At 30.3% G+C, this 12,559-nt stretch overlaps 1 protein-coding gene across 1 annotated transcript; it reads left to right on the top strand.

Annotated features, from left to right (window-relative positions):
* Positions 1-9,087: 9,087 nt before the first annotated feature.
* LOC119679923 (leucine-rich repeat-containing protein 59-like) lies at positions 9,088-11,050 on the top strand. The gene is made up of 4 exons (XM_038092517.1): positions 9,088-9,612; positions 9,858-9,999; positions 10,116-10,150; positions 10,339-11,050. The coding sequence occupies exons 1-2, from the start codon at positions 9,126-9,128 to the stop codon at positions 9,986-9,988; spliced, it is 618 nt and encodes a 205-aa protein (XP_037948445.1). The 5' UTR covers positions 9,088-9,125; the 3' UTR covers positions 9,989-9,999; positions 10,116-10,150; positions 10,339-11,050.
* The last annotated feature ends 1,509 nt before the right edge of the window (positions 11,051-12,559 follow it).

Raw genomic sequence — 12,559 nt, 5'->3', positions numbered from 1 at the left:
AATAAAACCAAAATGAGAAGAATGTGCATTTTAAAACTTTCATGATAAATTCTGATTATGCCACCATATTAGTAATTTTATATGCTAGCAAAAGGATTCCCATGTCACCAACACCGCCAGCATAACAGCATCTCAGCATCTCAGCAGCAAGGCAAATCACTTAACTTGCATGTGGAAAATTAGCAAAAAATAAAATAAGATACTAAATATAAAAATATCGAAAGTTAAACAGAAAATCTAAATCACAATTTCAGAAAGTACCCAACTACATACATACACATACATTCGTGCATATTAAAGGCATTTATACAAATCAATGCAATTGATTCATATTAAATATTTATTTGATTTAAATAATGAAAATTTGCCAAAAGGAAATACTAAAGATAAAGTTTAAATTCTATAGGTGATTTAATGATAGAAATCCACGAGAGAAATAAACCTGCGAACAGAACCCCATTCAATCACGTGAAGTCTTTAAAATTCAGGATTTAATGAAATCATCATGAAGTTATAGATAAGAGCTATAAAGAACTGCAGCTGATATAAATCTAGCAATAATATGACGTTCTTAATACAAGCCAAAACATTGCATTTAATCGGATATGCACCCTAACATAAATAGCACCAATAAACGATCATACAAAGAACTTTGAACTACAAAAAAGAAGAAAGAAAAGTCCTTTATGTAGGTATTGGAGTCTGGGATATTGAACTAGGCGCATTTGAACTCGGTTTGTCAATGACTTTAACTTTTATTGGTAGCCTACCAATAAGGAGAGGAGATTATCTTAATTATCATATGTCTTAGTATTCTGTTATCACATTTGGTAATAAAACTAGAATATTGTAGAAGAGCAGAATTTGTTAAAATATCTGAAGTCTAAGTCTCAGCATTTGAGCTAATTAAAGTATATACAAAGCATGCATTCATAGTAGGCGACAAATTAAACATTTATGATGGCGACGATGGATAAGTGTGATAGGAACAAGTCAAAGAAAAGATGAATGTAGTAGGCATGCCACAGTAAGTTTGAGTGACTGAAGTGTTTTCGCAGCAGATCGAGAATTACTGAAAAGAAAATAAGCTGAAAACGTCATCACTTCAGAGTAGGATATACTCAGAACATACACTAAATGTAAGGAGCTAAACAAGCACTTATTAAGACAACGATTGATGAGCATAATAGAAGCAAGTTTAGAAGAATATAGATCGTCGGTGTAGTAGACCTACTTACTACAATAGCTCTGAGTGATTGAAGTGCTCTCGTTTCTCAGGTTGGTAAAAGTACTTTTTCGGAACTAAGAGAATGTAGTTACAATTATATTGGTCGTCAACCAAGCAAGCTTCTTATAACGAGAAGAAAGCTTCTTCAAAATTAAATTATTTGTATAAATTGCTTTCAGGAAAAATTGTCACTTTTTTGACATACTATATCTCTGTTGATATTAGAAGTAGGCACTGCTTACTCACCTTATTTTTCCTTGATCTGTTTACCTTTTGGTTGAATGAAGCTTATATTCAATATATTTATATATTTATATTTATAAAATATATTGACAGTACACAATATTATTTAAATAGGTAGGCTTTCATGTAGTTTCCATATAAAAATTTTAGAATTATAGTCTTTCTGTTGACCGATTACTGTTATAAAACCTTGCTAGAAAATTAAATTCTTTCTTTCAATTACTTTTCGAATACGTTGAAAACGGCGCTCATATAGATTAAACTTGCTAGGTATTTACTTGTCAGGAGATCTTAGTTAGTTATTAAATGTTTCCTTAAAAATTATCCTTTATGGTTTTAAAGCCCTTAAGTTTATATAGTAACTGCATTAATCTAAGTGAATCAGATCGTACTATTAGGTAGATCTATTTCATAAATATCTATACTTAAATAATTGAAGGCCTAATGCATTTAACCAGTATACCTCATCAGAACCCATTATATATAGCCCTTGGGTTCGCTCTTGGGTAGATCGGACTTTATTATTATAATACGTCTGTATTTATTTATACTAATTTGTAATTATTATTTGAAACAAAATAATTGAATACTAATATTGGTACAGAGAAATGAAATGTTTACGTTTCATTTATTTTACTATTCAAATAAATTAATTTTAAAGCAGTGGCAAATAAAATAATTTTATTAAATTTTGTTTAATTTTGATTTCTATTGCTTTTTCGTGATATTTGCAAAACGCGAAACCGAGTAAACGAAAATATTTGAGAATTTATTTAATATATACAATATTTGCCATTAAATTTACAAACAATAAAAACAATAAAATTTAATTTAATAGTATTAAAGTAAAATGTAATATTCATTCACATTGAAAATTTTAAAATATTTTGTTAGTTATATATGTGTGTTAAATGTATTGCAACTATTGTAATCTAATATTCACGTATCTATACATTTAATCGGTTTAAATTCTATAAGCAAATTAGTGTTAATATTAAACTAAAAAAAGAAATTTAAAGAATGTTCTCAATATTGGCTAATAGTATATCAGACAAACTTATCAAATAAAAACAACATCAAACTGTTTTAGTTGACTAAAATCCTCTCTACCAAAGAAATACTTTAGCTGTTATATGTAAAAAATCGATACCTAAACTAATGGATCACACAATCACGGCCAGTGTTTTGAAAATGCAATGTACTCTTTTTGAAATTCATTAGCTTTTATATGAACTGTAACTATAACTGATAGACTTACCAACACCGCGTTATCGAATCTCAGAATGGTTACAGGCTCTTCGGGGAAATATGCAGATCTGAAGTCAATTATTGCTTAGTCTGATGAAGTGATAAACAATAATCCAGTCAAGGCGTAGAGAGGGAACCTCGCAGTTAATAGAGAGTATGAGTGCTCAACTGCCTTAACTAACTTCAACATAATATAACTATAACCTTTCGTCAAATATTTAATTTGAAATAAAAAATAAAATATGGCACTCAGACAAGTAAAATCAAGTAAATCGACCGCTGAAAATAAATAATAGCATTATATTTAATATATGATGAAAATCTAGTTTATATAGTGCTACGTGTGTATACTCGTATCCAATATCAATATGTGGACTCGGAAAGACAAAACTAAAGCAACATAAAAAAACCAGAAATAGAAATGGGACTGGGTACACTCTTAAAAGATTAAAGAGTAATATTGCTCGTGAGGTACAAAGATATAACCATCAGAGCTCTTGGAAACCGTTCTGTCAGCCATGACTTAGTGAAAAATAATAAAACTCAAATTCAATGCGAATTTAAAGCACATTATATTGCATATAGACATTACTGTATATATATATTTTTATATATATTATAAAATATATATATATATATAAATTATATTATATAAACATTATATAATTGCTTTTCTTATTAGGTATTACATCAATCCTCTTATTGGTACGTAATATTATTAGTATTCACTATTTCTGCATTGTTATTTGTGAACTGCAGTTAAAAATTATAATGCTTCTATGTAGCTCTTAAATGAAAAATTATAGCACCAAAACTTGATGGTGAATGCTTAATATAAAAATAAAACTTATTAAATATAGGTTGCGCAACGTTTAATATATGATATTATGTAATCTGGAATGGTCGAACTTTTTCTTGTCATCAGCGAATGTTAATATTACACTTAGAACTTCAAAGATACACTAATTTTATAGTCTTTGCTCAATAGTCAGATTATATTAGCAATTACAGTGTTAGTGTAAATTTCAATGATGGAGTCAATCTATCAGCGAAACGGTAAAGATGCTTTTAAAAAACTAATCAGTTATTCAAATATTCTAAAAAAACCAATCTCTACGCTTTCAAATATCCATAATAAAATATGAGAAAGCCTAATTTACACTAATTGAACTTTAATTCCAAAATAATACCTATTAACATAGATCTCTAGGTCACATTGTAAAATTCTCTAACTTAATTTTAATATATAATTAATTAAGCCTCAACGACTCATTCACACAAGCAGTTAGTGCCCAAATATTTATAATAAATAGAATAAGCAAACATGGAAATGTCTGCTAAAAGTAGTAATAAAAGAAATAAAAAAAAAGCAAAAATTTTTTAGAATATGTATATCTAGCAAAGTGCTAAAATAAAAAATTAAATAATTTACAAAAAATTTTTATATGAAGATCTTTACTATTAAGAAATTTACTTACTCAAATGGCCATAACAACCCGTTACCGGATTTCAGCCCAATACTGCATTTTTCTCTAAACGCCTCTGCTACGTGCGCGCCTATCTGGTCTTAAACATGAAGTATGGATAGTGCTTCCTCAACTTAATAACTTCACCGTAGGCACGGTCTGCCTTTACGTCTTCTTTGTCCAAAAACAGTTTCAAATATCTGTTTCACTGAAGCAAAGCTGAAGATCCATACACAACGTTGTGGTAAAGCTCATTCCGCTTGTGGTTCATTCGAAAGCAGTAACCTTCGCTAACACGTAGAGGATCAAAGATCTTACGAAGAACTTGTAAACCTTCTTCTCAAGAACACCCAGTACTGCTTCATCATTCTGGGATGCATATTTGCGGCTCACACATAAATAACCACAAGTAGAATGAGTGATCTATAGAGCATAAGTTTTCTCTGTAGAGAGAGAGAGAGAGAAATAGAGAGAGAGCTCTATATCCTAATTTTCTATTAAATGTATGATGAGGAATCGGCAATGGTTCTACAGTAATTATAATCCTTGAAAAATTTTAAAGTTAGTCGCCAGGTCGGAGTCCGAGTGACACACATTTCTACCAGTAGTCGACATGTACTTACTTTTACCCGAAAAACAAACAATATAATCGGTTTGTACACTATATTGTATAGTGTTTTTGTGAATAACAACCGTAGGCACATCTTTTTCGGTATGGGAATATACAGGTTTCACAGAAAATATATAGTTATAGTGTTGCCAGCTGGTGGAACTCGATTCAACCGAGAACTTATCAGTGCTAAACTGAAAGCTCTTTATTATGTATCGTTGTAAACCTGCATAGTAAACGAGTATACTAGGTTACAACCTCAACAAACTTAAGCGTATCGACATAAATAGAAAAGTATTATTTTTGTTTGACATTCTAAGGTTTTATTTCAAATTATTTATCAACACTATTAAATTTTTTTTTTTTTTATACAAACCACTGACACTTAATATTAATGCAAAGAATTCTATTTTTACATGTTCATTCTATTTAAGAAATGGTGGGGTTTCATAGTAAAAGAAATTAATATTCATAATTTATATATGAAATTTATTAAAAATAATAAAAAAAAAATAAAATACTTTTATTTGCTGTGAGTTCATAAGATTTCCTTAAGCCTTTAGTTGGTCATTCAAAGAGAAAATTAATGTCTTGAAGTGTTAAATTCAACACATTAAGAATTTGTTTTTATCAGTTTGATCAAAGCATGTCACTAGGCAAAAAGTACATAAAGTAAAAGTAGCAGCAAAGTGAAATGCAACTGCATTCAGTTGGAGGATGCTGGCAAGAGGATGAGGATTCTGTATATGCAAAACTATTGAGATACAATCTAAATGACAAAAGTTTGTGCTCAAGCAAATGAGTGTGTACTTTTCTTAGACAAAAACTGCTTAAGCACTTTCAGAAAGGCACGAAGGCAAGATGAATACGTGAGCCAGTGTTTGGAAGTGTGCAGGAGATATATACACATCAGCAGCTAACAGAATAAGTTGGCTGAAACTGAAGCTGCAGCTGCCTTAGAACCGAAATGTGGGCCGTCGTAAATGATGCGATCTTATCTCTAATTGCTTTTCTCTTTAATGTTTGAATTTGAATTTGAGCTTTACTTTTCAAGACTTTATTTTGGTTGTTGTTTTTAAATTTCTCTTATTTTTTTTTCTATTTTCTATTTTATTTGTTGTTAATGTTTTATATTTTATAAAGGAAGTGTTTTTGAAGACGACCTAATTTCTTAAATTTGCACTTACAGTTTTACAGTTTTAATGCTGTCAGCAAGTGTTTAAAAAACTTCCTTATTATTTTTTATATATCCTAAAAATTTTTTCATTTTAGAATTATTTTTATTTTCCAAAAAAAAAAAAAATATATATAACAAAAATTATCTTTGGATTTTTCTATTTAATTTTTTTTTTTTTTTGAAGAAATTTTTACTTTTCCTCTCATAGGTACATATGTGAGATGTTGTTTTCACATAGTTCCTCACTTAAGCGACAAGCGTTGGTACACATCTTTGCTTCCTTGTCGTCAATTTGAGAAATCACGAAAATATCCTTCAGGCGCAACAATGTTCAAATGTGCAAAGCGCATCAGCGTGCAACTGAAAATACTTCTCGCTTCTATCGGCAAACAAATCTTGAGTACAGTGCATACACAGTAAATGACGTGCACAAACATGCACAAACAAGCACAGACAGTGCAGTGCATGCAATGGCAAGAGGTACGAGTGCAGAATCAATGAGACACTGACGTGCATGTGTGTGTAGGTATGAGCACTTGAAAGTGCACAAAAAGCTCTGCTTCTCGAACGAAATTTCACCGCAGGCGTAAAAATCAGTTTAACTTTTGATTTGCAGTGCGTCTTGAATTTTTGATTGTATTTGAAAGTGTTTGGGAGCGTTTTCTGAGGAATCTCTGATAAAATGTCAAATAAAGCGAAGTTGAAATTATGAAAAAGAAGTTTTGCTTAGTAAATATGAGTTCAAGTCACTTCCAGCAGTAATTTCAGTTTGGATTTTTGATTTTAAGAAAATTAAAATTTTTTAACAATTTCCATTCACTTAAAATTCGGGGTTTAATGTGTAGAGAAAGCATGAATTAAAAATTGTAAAGATGGAAAAAAAATTTCAGCAAATTTCTTCACAATGTTTTCTTATTTAGAGAAAACTTACTTGCTTCCCTGTTTGCTTATTTGGCCGTTATATCCCGCGTTATACCGGATTTTGCCCTGACATAGAATACCTCTCAAAATGCTTTTGCTATGTTTACTTCCGTACATCAAGCACCTTTAGATTAGGTTGAGTTTGTTTGGGTCGGGATGGATTATACCGGCAATTCAAAGGAGATTTACGTAGCCCTATTGGGTCATTATGCTACCATACAATAGAGGAACTGAGGGTTTGAAACCACCTTGAGCCTTTAGCGAAGTTTAAAATGTTGTTTAGTGAAAGGTCTTATAGTTGATCAAGATCCTCGAAGCAGGGGGCCCCTAAAGTGTTGAGTGACTACATGACTTAATAATTGAGTGCATCAATTGGTCAAAGACAAAGTAGATGAGAGGCACTTCATCGTCATTCCCACAGCAATAACAGGTATAATTAAAAGTGAGATTCAATCTGCTATCTTGGTTACCTAATCTACAAAGACTAGTAAGTACATCTAGCACGTTTAGTGCTCTCTCGATTTGATAACTTCACTAAAGACGTGGTTTCCTCTATGTATTCTTACTCCAACCACTTCTTCGAATACATTTTAAACTAAAATATCGTCATCCATCACCACGATATAATCAAACCAATGAAACTACTAAACGTTAATTTACTAAACAATCTCATGATTAAACTCCTATAATTCGTGATTGATTCGGATATAGTAGTCCAATCCCTGGAGCACGAAAAACTTTTCTTTTAAACACTGTCAGTGCTGCTCCTTGATTCTGTAATAACGTCTTTTCTTCTGCACCGTACAAAAACATAAAAAGGAAGAGTGACAAATGGCGGGTAAATTTTATTAGTCAAATGAGATATTTATATCTCTGTACCCTTCTAAAAGATATATTAACTTTTCATTTGAGCTCCACGTTGACATCGTTATCGCTAAGCGTATATATGGGTCCGATTAACTATACTAGCGGCTTCCTTTTTCTAAAATACTAGGCAACTTCGGCACCTCCCTCTAAAAACCATTTTAAGTTTTGCTGAAGGTGGTTTTTAAGCTATTTAGTTTTTCATACAGAGGATCGTCGGTGTAATCTAACTTAACAGTCTAGAATCAAAAATTACCTACATATCCTATTCCAGAATATGTTTCTTAATCTGTAATTCTATTTGTTTTTAATATTTGTTATAACTTTAAATTAATAATTTAAAAAAGTACTGCAGCGAAGCAAAAAAAATGTTAAATAAACCTATAATATTCGTACTATACACATTATAAATTTCTGCATATGAAGGTTGGAGACTCCACTAAATTTTTTTAATCAATGAGCAAATATCGTAATATTACGGTCTAGATGGTATTGTTATTCATACGGTATTTGACATGCAAACATAAAGCTTTGAAACAACTTGGAAAAAGAGCTTTAGTTAAAAAGTCTAGTACACTACAGCTTAAAATTTTAGAAAGCTTATTTGTAAGCTTTTTTGAATATTACAAAACATGAAATGGCATATAAAACAGTTTTAATAAAAATATGACCTTCGTAGGCTGATTCACTGTATATTAGCAAATAAAGTAACTTCTAGAATCATTCAGTTAGTATACTGAAATTGAACTCTGTTTGTTAAGCATTGGAGAAAAGAATACTCCACAGATGTGATGATCAGTTAGTAGCTGCCTATTTTTGTTTTTTGTTTTTGTGGTGAGGAGGTGAATGCTTTATGCACCGTCAAACCGATTTTTCTCGGAATGGTGCTCCCGACTTCCTAACATGAACATGTAGTATACGAACTTCAATACCTCCTTTTCGGCGAGTCTTATTCTCCCTCGGAACCACTTTCGCATTACTTCGAGAAGGGTCTCTTTTATGTTGGCATTTCAAGCCATGTTTTGTGATTTTCGATCTGCGTCCACACCTCTATTTTTTCACAGCATTTTCATGACGTCTGCACTATTTATTATCCTAGTTTCCGGATCTCTTATTTCAACTTTTCTAATTTCTAATTTCTATTTCTAATTTCTTTTTTATAAAAATGTAGTTTCTAAATCCTTGAAAACTCTGTCAAACTAAATCTAATTACGAACAATTAAACTAACTAATTTTATGTTATAAATTTAAAACCTTTTAAGCGTTCTTTTGGCAACAAAATTATATTGAAATAAATGTATTTGGCAAAAATATAATGAAATTATAATTATTTAACTCAATTCAATTACAAAATTCAAAATTAGAAACATGCGTTTGTTAGTGCAAAAAAAATATGAAGCTCAAAAAGTGAAGAGAGCTGTATCGAATGAAATGTGTAATCTCAGCCATGCTGAACTAGTCAAAATTCCAATATTAGAAGTCTCCAAATATAATGTCAAGGTTCTGGATTTACATAACAACAGCATTTCATCCATAAATGATACATTCGGTAGATTGAAAACGCTTATCAAATTGGATTTAAGCGCAAATAAACTGACTTCTTTGCCATCAAGCATTGGCCAATTATTTAAACTGCGTAGTTTGACCCTTTATGATAACTCTTTAACCGACTTACCCATCAGTTTTGGAAGACTATCAAAACTTCGTTATTTAAATTTACACAATAATCCATTGTCGGAAGAATTGAAAGCAGTTACAGGGTGTTGTTTTACTAGCAAAGACTGTCAAAAATGTGCGGTGGATACAGTTCAATACTACAAACATAAAATGCGTATGGATCGAAAACGTAAACGGGGTAAGATATTGCGAAATTGGATATATATATACATAAGTATATCATATATATACATATAAACATTAAATTATTTTTATTGTGTATAATATATATTTCATAAAGTTATTATTTATTTATATGTTATATATGTAAGTAAAAACAAAGATGTGTATTATATAGAATAGCTAAGTATGTTATATTATTTTAAGTAATATACCTGAAGAAGAATATTTTGATATTCTTAACTAATTTTCAAATTTTAATAGAAATCACTGAATATTCAGAACCCACTAAAAAAGAGGAACCGACACCTTTCTTTGAAGCTGACCTTTGCAGACCTATCTCTACAAAAGTCAAAAAAATGGTTCAGGACATAGAAGAACGTTTGCGTAAATAAGAGATGGAATGCACTAAGAAACAAATTTTTTTCAAATTAATGATCTACGAGAAGTGATTAGCCACTCAACTTAAACAACTATCGGTGGATTATATCAGACAAGGAAAAGATATAATGAATTTATACACATCCATTTTGGAAACTGCACTTATTCAGTAATCAGTAAGTATAAATGTTAAGTCCCATTCAAATATATTTTAATAATTACTATAAATTGTATTCAATACATAAAAATATTCCTTGCTCTAAAGTAGTCATGAAGTAGTCACTTAATTTTAAAGTAGTACTTTAAAGTTATTTACTTAATTAAGCTTTCATAGACTGACATCTGTAACAAATTCTCGTTTAAGATACCGATGATTGTGATTATTGTTAATGTGTGTGATATTATTTTGGTATGCATCCATGACGTGTGTTGTCTACAATTCATTACAACAGTTTATCTAAGCAGTACATCTCTTTCAACTGAGGAGATCGTATGGACATCACATCATAAATATCGAAATATGTAACTCACGCGTAATACTTAATACCCCTAAGGGAAAAAATAAAGGAAAAATTATCCCTTTGAACTGAGGAAGTCATATAGTTACCACATTTTAAATATCGATATTTTTAACTCACGCCTAAAGGATAATGTATATCACTTTGAACCGAAGAAGTCAAAAGGTCACCGCATCATAAATATTGATATATTTAGCTCCCAACTATTGGATAATGCACATCCCTTTGAACTGAGGAAGTCCAAGGTTACCTGAGGTCACCACATTTTAAATATCGATATATTTAGCTCATGCCTAGAGGATCGCTTTAAACTGCTGAAATCTTATGATTATCACATCTTAGTTATTGATATATTTACTTTACGTCTAATGAATAATACACATCCATTTGAATTATGAAAGTTATATGCTCACCACATCTTGAATATTGATATACCTTTCTCACGCATTAACGGTTAATGCCATTAGAAATAAACTCCAACAGTGCCGTCACCATTCGCATCAATAGTGATATATTATAACCACTTCAAACAAATAAAGCACATATGATAAAATTAAATTGCAATGAAACATTAGTATATTTATATATAATAAAAGCATATTACCATATAATATATATAGTTAAAATAGTAAAACATAGTAGGCTACTAAGTAAGTAAATAAGTATGATTTCCAGATAACGTTGTGGACAATAATCTACTAATGGATAAATTATTAACCATCATTCAATATAATTTACTGAAGTATAAAACGTTAGAAACTGCAGTCATTATCATGACCTATCATCTTAATCCGCCATTATGACCCCTTGCTCTCTGTTTTATCTGTCAGCACAAGATTTGCTACTTAAAGGTGATTTCTCTCAATAGATTTCCATCATTTAATTTGTTCTATTTATTTTTGATTCCACTCTCTTAAATACCAATTATTTATTAATTTATTCTCATCAAGCTTTTTTTTTGACTTGAAAGGTACCATTTAACTATATGTTCAATACAAAAACTTAGTGCTTTGATTTTGTTCAGCAGAAATTGCTACTTGGGTTTTTCCAAAGGGGATTTAACTCCATAGAAACTCAGTCCAAACACTGAAAGATAAAAATCAATACTGAAACGTTCATTATGAGGAGAAACAGTTGCTCTTTAGTGAAACATGGTGAATATACCATTCCGATAACTACCAGGGCCTATATTTTAGCTATGCATCATTTAGAATAGTTGGAAGATTAATGTGGAAGGAACCATTCAAAAAACAAAGCTTATTTTAAAACCAAAAAAAGAATGAAAGACAGGGTACTGGGTCCAAGAACTAAATTGAGCTTTCGTTCTTAAATTCTCTTTGACAAAGCCATTTTAGTATCAATCTGTTTATATGGAATAGAGTACTGAAGCATAACTGATAGCTCCCATGAAGAATGACTGAAACGATTTCGACACAAAATGCTTGAAATAACAACGAAGATGCCATTGTTTGGTATAAGTAAATGTATCCATTTAGATGATCCTTATATAAAGGATTTAGTTCTGAAAAGCTTTATTTGAATATATCTTTAAACATCGAGTACCGGTATAAATCACTAGTTGTGGATCTATTGGAAGAAACGCAGGATGTTCAAGAATTGTAGAGATTACATATCTTAGAACAAAATTCAATAGATATAAAAATTTATTAAAGTGGACTAATGGAGTGGACTAAACGTTTCGTAAAGATAAGTAAACATTTCACAATTATCTTATTAATATAGATAAATTAATTGTAAATAAATTGTTATATTTGATAATTTAATCTATTTTCTTCAAATGAATTGTTTAAGTACTCATTTCTAAAATCGTTTTTAAAATATAATGTAGTAATTGTAGTAATGTAAAAAGAAATTTTAGTTTTTTTCCCATGGATTTAAAAAGTCAATTAATAATTGAAACTTTTTGACAAAAAATTAAAGTGGCAGCAAATTATTCTAAAACTAAAAGAAAGTTCAACTTTCCTTAGAAATTCAATTTTGTTAATTACTGTGAAAGTTTCATTTAGAGACCAATTGAAAATGTCAAAGATCCTTTTATGTTGTTAA

Source organism: Teleopsis dalmanni, chromosome 2, assembly GCF_002237135.1.
Source record: "Teleopsis dalmanni isolate 2A chromosome 2, ASM223713v2, whole genome shotgun sequence".
Classification (NCBI taxonomy): Eukaryota; Metazoa; Arthropoda; class Insecta; order Diptera; family Diopsidae; genus Teleopsis; species Teleopsis dalmanni.
The sequence above is the reverse complement of the archived record's forward strand: the minus strand, read 5'-3'. Positions and strand labels throughout refer to the sequence as shown.